The sequence below is a fragment of the Quercus lobata genome, chromosome 4 (assembly GCF_001633185.2).
Source record: "Quercus lobata isolate SW786 chromosome 4, ValleyOak3.0 Primary Assembly, whole genome shotgun sequence".
NCBI lineage: Eukaryota > Viridiplantae > Streptophyta > Magnoliopsida > Fagales > Fagaceae > Quercus > Quercus lobata.
This window is the reverse complement of record NC_044907.1, coordinates 15,858,297-15,868,948: the sequence shown is the minus strand read 5'-3', so window position 1 is coordinate 15,868,948 and position 10,652 is coordinate 15,858,297. Positions and strand designations below refer to the sequence as shown.

The 10,652-nt window shown below is 37.8% G+C and overlaps 1 protein-coding gene across 1 annotated transcript; it reads right to left on the bottom strand.

The window, feature by feature from the left end:
- Nucleotides 1-1,371: 1,371 nt before the first annotated feature.
- LOC115984692 (putative receptor-like protein kinase At3g47110) lies at nt 1,372-10,094 on the bottom strand. Its single transcript, XM_031107710.1, has 7 exons — nt 9,973-10,094; nt 6,848-7,091; nt 6,128-6,188; nt 3,922-4,443; nt 2,403-3,365; nt 2,048-2,227; nt 1,372-1,766 (listed from the first exon to the last, which is right to left on the bottom strand). Exons 1-7 carry the CDS (start codon nt 10,092-10,094, stop codon nt 1,372-1,374), a joined length of 2,487 nt encoding a protein of 828 aa, XP_030963570.1.
- Nucleotides 10,095-10,652: the final 558 nt, after the last annotated feature.

Genomic DNA, 10,652 nt, shown 5'->3' with positions numbered 1-10,652 from the left:
ATACAAAATCAAAACCTCCTCAAGTCATGATCGCACCTTCCAAAAGGGTCATTGGCCCTCTGTACTGGCATTCAAGGAAGACAATTATCTCTCTAAATCATTGAATTAAGGGAAATCATTTCTATGTATCGGAAGAACATGCTTTAGTTTCCAAAATAGATTAATGCTATGCGGTGAATGAGGTTTTCCCTTCAAGATTAAGGAATTGAAACAACTATTCATCTCCCATAGCTTGAAAACAACCATCCATTTTAGTTTTAGTCTTGCTAGTAAGAGGATTCATAATAATGCAAGAAGGTTCAATTGTCGAATCCCAAATTCATTAAATGTTTTATGGATATTGTACAGCACCAAGATCCCAAGACCCATTGGGCCCTGGGCTCAGGCCCAATGGAATGGCCCCATCGCCCTAAACACTTCTTGAAACTGCCTTCATAAAGAACGAGTTTTGGGCCTCGGATCTTGAGCTGCGCTCGGCATAGAACCTCCCGAACAATCATATAAACCCTGTCCGGGCAAGTCATGGGATGTTCGGGGAACACCATTACCGAGCATATTCGCCTAAACTGGAACCAAGTTCCAAGGTCATAATTGTTACATCCCACTCTCACCCAAACACCCACTTAAAACAGATAATATTGGACCTTCAATTGCACTAGCGATGGCAGTAATCATGATCTCCCCACTAACCTAAGCTATAAATAGCAGAAGTTGGGGAGAATGAAGGGGTTCAGAAAAAAGGAGTGAAAACAGTCATTTAGAGAGGGGAGGAATATTACTGAGTCTCTGTGCCGAGACCGACCCAAAGTAGAAAATCTGGAAGCCCACCTTACAAATAAATTGTGAGCCCAAGTGAGGTTGAGCCCAACAGTCTCGTTTTAGGCTTGCACAGATATGGTTATCCAAGTACTTGTGGGATAGTTAAGATTATAAACAACTAAATCTTTCCCAGTAAATTAGTTAAACTTCTTACCCATTAAAATTCTATACTTGGAGAATAAAAAGGTGTCTCTATAAAAAGTAGAGTGTGTAAGATGGTCAAAATCATTGTGGTAGAGAATATGATGGTCACCAAATCGAAAATAGCTTAAACTTCATTTTGTTTTGTGTTTTTCAACAAACATACCAAGGGGAGAGGGGACAAAAAAGAGTTTATTCTAAATCATAGAAAACAAATTGCATGAATCTTAATCATATGAATATTACCATCGAGTAATCAAATTTCACAGGGCATCAATATTATCAATTTTGTTAGAATAAAAAAAGTACTGTGACAAGCACATGGCATTTTGTAGGCTATATGAGCCCCCTCTTTCCATAAAGGTTTGGAGAGAGTGTCATAAAAAATTTAGCTATAAGATGAAGTCTTTCTTAGCGTATTCTAGTTTTGAGGAGATTTTCTCTAATCAAATGGAGCTGAGCTACAACATCACTAATATGCATTCTCTCTCTTAGGAATTCCATGGAACAAGAAACTCCAATTCCAAATATCAAAATCAAGCACTCTTGAATTTTGGGCCTTCCAATTCCATTTTGATTGTGAGTATCGTTCATCCTTGTTTCCCCAATTTCTCTTCCCAAAAGAAGAATAGGATCTGTGATATCAATCTCTCGTTCGGGCAAATTTGATCTAACAAATTCATGAATGTTCAAGCTATCTTTAAACATGATATTAGTTGGCATTTTTTCTGTGTAGATCTCCAACAATAGTATACCATAACTGTAGACATCACCATAAGCTAACACCTTGTTTCTCATACCATACTCTGCAATTTGGACATAACTTTTATGTTATGATTGATCTAGTTTCATATTAGAGAAAAGTGAAAAATATAATCTCAAAAAGTTTTGAAGGAACTCTTTAGTGGCATATAACTTGAAAAAACTATATCACAAGCAGAAAGGTGTTTTCAAGAGATGCTCTATCATCTACAAGACATACTTATTTGAGTTATATTCTCATGCTTGAAAGTATATTCAAATATTTTGAAAAAAAAAAGAATTTAAAGTTAAGAAATTGTAAAGATTTTCACTTGGAGGAGCATACCGATTGTTCCTCTTAATCCGATAGAGCTTGATTGATTAGTGAAACAATCTTGGGACTCAAGAAGGAATCTTGCCAAGCCAAAGTCACCAACATGTCCAACCATTTCATCATCGAGAAGAACATTACTAGGCTTGAGGTTGCAATGAACAATTGGTGTATGGCAATGATGATGAAGATAATCTAATACATTTGCAACATCAATGACAATATTCAAACTTTGAAGAAGATTCAAATACATTCGTTCCTGAAGAAGCTCTTTTTTTTTTGGTGATTGGATGCAACCACTCATCTAAGTTTCCATTACTCATGAACTCATATACCAAAGCTTTGAAATTGTTGCCTTGGTAGTCATTACCTGAATATGTTGTGAGTACATTAACAAGATTTGGATGTCTGATATTCCTCAAAGCCTCACATTCAGCAATGAAACTCTTGAAAGCATCATGGTGCAAAAGGTTGAACACCTTGACAGCAACTTTACGTCTATCATGATCTAGAATTCCTCTATACACAGATCCAAAGCTACCCACACCAATTAAATTAGTGGTGACGAATGCATCTGTAGCTTTTAGGAGACTTCGGTAAGACACATTTAAAAGTAAATTTCCTAAATTATTTAAACTACTTTCTCTCCTTTTTCTTTTTAAAGAGAAGAGAAGTAGAAATGACATCACCAAAGTTACTCCAAGAAGCCCCGAAAGTATAGAGATTATCAACTTCAAGGAAAGAATCAACTTTCTCTTCTTGGACTTGTTGTATTTGCATATGGGGAGCTCAAACTTTGGGATGCCTCCACAAAGATTTTTATTTCCCTTAATCAAAGTTGTGTTTGTGTTATTGAAAACTCCTTTTGTTGGTACCTCACCCTCAAATTGATCATAAGACAAATTCAATAACTGCAAGAAGTCAAAGTGCTCCAAAAATCTTGGAATATTGCCAGAAAAATTGTTGTTAGAAAGATCTAAACTTTCGAGGCCTCTTAATGATTCCCAAGATGGAGGAATGACTCCTTTGAAGAAGTTTCTTCTCATGACTAGAAATTCTAGTTTTACACAGCTACCAAGACTTGTAGGAATTTCACTAAACAACAAGTTTTTAGAAATATCAAAGTATTCTAGATTTTTTAAATTTCCTATTTCCATGGGAAGGACACCAGTAAATTTGTTGCCTGACAAGTCTACAGCAACTGGTGAGAATGAGAAGCTACTAATTTGAGATGATACGGTACCACTAAGATTGTTATTAGAAAGACTCAAAACATTCAAATTTTGACACTTGCCTAGGCTTAAGGGGATACTTCCTTGAAGATTATTTTCACCTAAATACAAGATTATCAAAAGATTAAATTTCCAAGAGAGGATGGCATATTCCCAAAGAAATTGTTTTGAAATAAAGCCAAATATTGTAACTTATGAAGCTTTCCAATTTCAAAGGGAATATACCTGATAATGTAGTATTCTACGTGTCTAGTCTCTCCAAATTGGTCAAATTTCCTATCCCAATAGGAATCTTGCCAGATATTTTATTATTATCTAGGAAATTTTTTTTAAGATTAGTTAAGAAATTCACAATGCATTTGGGTAACTCTCCCCCAAAGTTATTGACATTTATCTCCAATATAGTCAGATATGTGGCATTTGTCAAAGAAAAAAGAAAACTCAAGTCATTTGCCCCTCCAATTCCAAGCTTGTTAAAGCCTATGACAAAAACTAAGATTCCATTTAACTTCTCCAAAGAAGGAACTCCTCCTCTTAGTTTATTTCCGGAAAATTGAAGTAACTTTAGATTTGAGGCATTAGATATTGAAATTGGGATAGGTCCAATAAATTGGTTAATGGCAACGCTTAATTTTTCGATATTTGGGAGGGTGATACCTATATCAGACGGATGATGCCCTTGGATTTGGTTGAATGCTACATCAAAATATTTTATCGAAGACAAATTGAAAATTGAGGGAGGAATTTTTCCAGACAACCTATTTGAAGCCACACCAATATATATAAGCTTCGTCAATTGGCCAAAAGAAGTAGGGATATTCCCACCCAAGTTCTTAAGATAGGTAGCAAACACTTGTAGAGATGATAAGTTGCCAAAAGAAGGTGAGATAATTCCTGTCAAATTATTTGATCCAAAAGAAATATATCCCAGTTTTGACAAAGTGCCAAGAGTTGCAGGGATTTCCCCATCCAAAAGGTTGCCATTTGCAATAATGGTTTTGAGGTTGGTGCAACCAGATATGTTGCTTGGAATTTTGCCACTACGTGTTATTGTGCAAAATAGGAATTGCAATCTGTGTAAACGGCCAATTTCTGGAGGGATTTCTTTATGAAAGCTGTTGTTTTGGAGTGTTAGATTTTTCAAAAAACTTAAATTACCAACATGTGCTGATATGGAGCCTACCAGTTTCGAAGATGGTGATAGGTCACAAATTGAATGACCCCTTGTGATAGAAATTAATTAATTAATTAGCCAAGTTATTAATTAACCAAATTATCATGCAAACGCGTGGTAGCACAAATAAATCACCAATAAACTAAATATGCAGCGGAAAATAAATAATACGGTGATTTGTTTTCGAATGGGGAAAACCTAATGGCAAAAACCCCACCGGATGATTTTCAGGTCACCACTCCCGAAACTCCACTATTATCATAACAAGCAGTTACAAGTAAAGGAATCCAAGTACCTTACCAACCTATAGTTGAACCCTTACCCCAATACCTAATTGGACTTGTTCTGTAGTGACAGTTTCCCTTTCTGATGCACAACTCCCAGTACGTGACTAACCAATTGTGCAAATCCCAGTACGCGACTTCAATCACCAACTAAGAAGGTTGTTGGTTGCAAAGTTCTTCAGTTCATCCACACGATGAAGATTAAGAAGATGCTTGGTCACAAAACCCTACGGTGCATATACACAACAACTTCTTTAAGAGAAAGAGATGAACTAGGGCAAGAACTTCGTCTCCGGTCACAATTTGCTTGAACAGAGTTTGCTTAATGCTTGTGCAACTTGTGAACACTTTGACGGCCCTTAAACAGATCCTTTTATATGTCTAGGTTTAGGAGAAAAGAAGGCCCAAAGACATATTCACGGATCCCAAGAAAATCATATTGAAATTCTGAAAATATTAAACCTCGACAGATAGCAAGTGTCGAGAAGCTGTCGAGAAGGTGTCGAGCACACTGAATGTAGAATAGCTTCCTTAAGCTCGATAGATGCAGCTGTCGACCAGCTATCGAGCTTTAATGATTTTGCACGCTAAACTTGTTTTCTTGAATAGACTTGAAAACTTCAATACTTGATCTTGAAACAAGGTTTCTTGAAGTATTTAAAACATCCTAAATCTACCAAAATACAAATAAAGTGCGTTTTGTCAAAGGATAAGCCAATTACATAAAATCATGACATATGTTCTTAACAAGTGAAACACATATGTCCTAACAATCTCCCTCTTTGGCAATCCGTGACAAAACCACAACAAACAAATGAACATATGAGAAAAGTCATAAATCACTCAACTCATATTCACTCGTTGAATACAATAAAATCTATCCTAACATAAACTCTTGAAAAACTTTGCAAGAAGAGAGTTTATGGCAAGTAGACTTTGACAATCTGTATTTCTGAAACACTTTAAACAAAACACATCAAGGAAACTTTGTGTGAAACAGAAATAAATAAATTGCATGCAAGTATAAGAAACATGTGTATAAAGAGCGAAAAGAAACAACACATGAGGGGGTAGGTGAAAGACAGAACATACATCAATATAAAGAAAGAGATAAGTACAATGTATGTCTATAAATGGTCACAAGACCTCATGTACAAGAGTAATGTATCTAAAAGGAAAGAAAAGAAAAGATACATACTATCCTCACTACATTCCTAAAAAATGTAACAACACTCCCCCTAACAAAATGATCCTATACTAACTCTCCCCCTAAGATGGACTACTCTCATACCACAACTACTCCCCCTTTTTGTCACGAATGACAAAGGGTAAGAGTGTTAAGTAGACATCTCATCGGCAGAGCTAGCATCTCCATCATCATCATATGAAGCATCATCGTCATCACCATCATCATCATCTTCATCCTCAGAAGCAGAAGCCACAGGAGAAGGTGGTGAAGGAGTAGCCTGTCATCGTGCAATACGATCTACACGAATGTTCACCTGATACAACTCCGTAGAGAGTGTATCGAGGCAAGCATCCATGCGTTGCAGCTGCGCCATAATATCTCCTAAAGACACATTGCTGGAAGAGAAAGAAGGAGCCGATGTGGATGGAGCCAAACGGGATGGAGTGGAATGAGAGGAAGGAGCTGCTGAATCCAACTACGGCGACCGAAGCTGGGCCTCGCTACGTTCAACAGTAGCATAATCTATGGCACACATGACGATGAAGTGGTCGGATGAGGGAAAAGGAACAGAAAAATGGCGTAGAATCCTCGTGATAGCGGAAGGAAGATAAGCTTATCACGGGTCGCCGAATCTAGATAAACATCTATAATAGACAAAATGAAATGAGAAGGGAAGTCTATGGTAAGATGCTCAAGAAGAGACAACAAAAACCGAGCACGAGGCTCTGTGATGGAGTTATAGTAAGAGAGGGGATGCAAAACAAAAGTCATCACCATGTTTATGAATCTAGGACCTTTAGCAAAAGGTCGACATGGTGTAAAAAGACGCTCACCCCAAGAAGTAGGGCGCTCACAAAAAGTAGACATAAGCTCCTCCCTGGACACAGTCTTCAGACGCTTACAATTAGGATAGTTAGGAAACTCTATCCTAGGAACCTGAAGCACATCCGCAACTAACTGCGGTGTGACAGGAATGCGCGTACCTCGAACGCGAGTGAAGAAAAGAGGTATAGACCAATCAATCCTGTGCATGTTGGAGTAGAACTCCTGGATCAGCACAAGAGGACAAGTGACCGGGGCATCGCACAGTGACTCCCATCCTCTACTGTGAATGACAAAGGGAAGGTCGGTGTCTACAAAATCAGACAAGATGACTCGGCGTTCTGAATGAATGCCTCGTCTAGAGAAGTTCTCCGAAAATGCCTTAAAGGCATCATCATCACGGAACCAGATATGAGATAAGGTAGGATCAGATGAAGAAGAAGCACCAGAATGAAGAGAATTTCGGGCTGGAGTGGATTTATGCTTTGGTGTCATAGACACGACTAACGTAAACAATAGAGAGGGAGAGAAAGAAAGACAATCAAAAAAGTCCCAAACATTTTCAAATATATCAAATATATTGAAAAGAAGTACGTATGCATGGGAAATGCATGAACATGTGACATGCAAAAGAATTTGCATCATGGGCTTAGCCCAAACCAAACCTACCAGCACACAATCATATAGCACACATCTAAATGCATGGCAAGACCATTATAATGCTAATGTGATGCAAGGTATGAGGTTTTAAACACATTTAAGTGAAAACCCAACCCAAAATTTCAAGGAAATTTCATCAATTTTGAGAAAACCCAAAAATTTCCAAAAACCCCAAATCCTAGGTTTCAAAACATGAAATGCATGAATGAGAAAGGATTAGAAGCTTACCAAGTGAAGAAAAACTTGAAAAACCTTAGAAAATCCTTGAGAATCAAGATAGGAGTGAGATTGGAGTGTTTTTGGGAGAGAAACAGAGAAGTATCGAGAGAGAGATCGATGAAAATGAAGACCGGATCGCGCATGGGCTTTATATAGGAAAGCCAGTAATGCTCGACAGATGCAGGTATCGACAGGTATCGACAGGTATCGAAGGATCTGACAATGAGGTGTCGAGAAAATACACCTCGACAGCTGAGGTGTCGAGGAGGTATCGAGGATCAGCACACCAGTTTTTAGAACAGAAGCTCGATCGATCCACCAAGTATCGAGAAGCTATTGAGCATACAAACCCAATCTCGATAGATCCACCAGGTATCGAGGTGTAAGCGAGATTGTGATAAGAAAAAGCATAAGGAAGCTCGACAGATAGCCAGGTATCGAGGAGGTGTCGAGCCAGCTTTTAAAAACAGTTTTTCAAGATGTGAAAAACACAAACATGAATGTAATCTAACATGCAACTTAACCAATGATCCAATCAACATATTAAGCTCTTAAAATCATCTCTCAAATGAAAATTTAAGCACATGGATCTCCACAAACACACACACACACACACACACACACACACACTAAACAAGTCTAACCAATTTTATATTTCAAAAACAAGTCTAGACAGTTTAGTGAGCATACATTAATATATGTAAAACCTTGTGATGGCCAAATCACATTATACCTGCACATGTATCAAGAATAGCAAAGAATTGCATGTTGTGTGTGAAAAATATCGCAAGATTGCATAAGTGTATGCATGTTATGACGATTTGAGATATGAGAAAATCACTTTAACTCACACACAATCATAACTACTTGACGGGGACTATCACCTTTGAGGTACATCCTATAACTCCCACATCTCCTAGAATACACGCTTGCAATCATATTTAAAGCATTTTTGATCTTTTTGTTTTTAATTTTCTTTGCATATTTTCTTTTAAACATATCATGCATAGGCTTATTATAGAGAGAAAAGAAATACCCAATGATATTTAAAATTCAAATTTTGCTATGCCTAGGCACACAAATGTCATTGACACTGCACTTTTGCTATGTCAAAGCATACAAGTGTCTTATTATGATTGGTAGGCAACAGTGATGAAATGGTTATTTATGCCTTTCTCTCAGGAGTTTTTAGTCCTTCCCGTAAAAAAGAGTGATATGCATGTTAAGTTTAAGAGACAACTTAATCGTACTTATCACAAACACGAGCCACAAAGCTCACTTGCTTAGTTGTGTATAGAGATGCTCATCTAAGCTACAAATGATACAAAGTTTAGAAGACTTTGTTTCAATGACCATCCAAGGTACACAAGTACCAATGTACAAAACACACACTGTTTTTGTATTTTTCTGATTTTTCAATTTTTTTTTTTATTTTTATAAAGAAAAACAAAAACAAAGCAAAAATTAAAAAATAACCAAACAAAAACATGTTAAACAAACAAAGCATAAAACTAGACTGACTCAAAACATGAAAGCAAAACACATAGGTAATGCACACACAAAAACAAGAAGAGAGAGAGAGAAAAGAGATAGAATCACTTGGAGCCCTTTTCCTTCCATACCTTGGAAGAACCTTTCCGTTTAGCAAACCCTTGAACCGGTGGTGAAGGGGAAGAATTAAAACCGTTCAAGTTCGAAAGGAACATGAGGGCTTTGAAAAGATCACCAAGGGGAGCGAGAGAAGATTGAAGTTGATTCTGGTTCCTAGATGCTATCAAGCCGTTGCTCTATTGAGTGGCAAGCCACTTGTAGCAATTTGGTCCTGTATGACCGGTAGCTCCACAATGATGACAGAGATGCTGCTTCTTTTGTTTAGGCTTTTGAGAGTTAGCCTTCTTAGCCCTAGGATTTTTAACATCTTTCTTCTCAAGCGTAGGGGGTGCTCCTAAGATATATTTACCCTTGTCTAAGTTCTCACTGGCTAATTCAGTTTTAATCTCATTTCTCTCAGTTTTAACATTATTAGCAGGAGGAACAAAACAGTAGTACTAGAAGAAGCAGTATTAGAGGAAGAAAGACCATACCCTAAGCCTGTTTGATCTAAAGCAAATTTCTGAAGGCTTAGCATCTCATCTAGCTCTGTGCTTGAAGTCCTCTCCAATTGAGCTCTGACTTGAAACAGCTCCGCTTCAAGCTTTTTAGTCTTCTCAGCCAAGAAATTGTTCTCGAATTTCAGTGCTCCAATAGTCTGATTAACCTCATCAAACTTTGTGGAAAGCTCCTCACAGTCAAGTTCCACATCACTGAGCTTCTTGGTGGTTAGCCTATATAATTTCTCATGCTTTTCAGAGAGCTTATACAGCTTTTCATAGGTTGTATGGATGTCATCTTGATCATCCATCTTCTCAAACTTAGGTTCCACCAGTTCTTCTTCTTCAACCACATCTTTAACAATCCCATTAGTAGGATTGACCATGGCCATGAAGGCATTTAAGATTCTGTCATCCTTATTGTCAGAATCATCCTTAGGCTCAGTGTCGCTCAAGGTAACAGCAAGTGCCTCGCTCTTCCCAATGCTCTTGAGGTATGTAGGACACTCATGCTTCATGTGACCGAATCCTTGACACCCAAAGCACTTAGGTCCTGAGGGAACAGTGTACTAACCACCTTCCTTAGCATCCTTCTTTCCTTTGTCTTGGCCTTTAGATTGAGAAGAACTGGATTGCCTGCGGTCCTTGTCGAAACCCTTTCCATTGGCGTTCTTCATGAACTTCTTGAACTGCCTAGTGATGTAGGACTTTATCTTGGAATCTTCATCATTAGAAGATTCATCTGTTTCACTGCTCTTGGCCTTCAGTGCCATACTCTTGCTTTTACCCGACTTGCCTATTCTTGTCAACCCTAACTCGTAGGTCTGCAAGTTTCCAACTAGCTCAGTTAGAGGAATCTTGTCAATATCCTTTGACTCCTTTATTGCCATAATCTTGGCATGAAATCTCTCCAGCAGAGATCTGAGCACTTTCCTCACAATCTTGGGTTC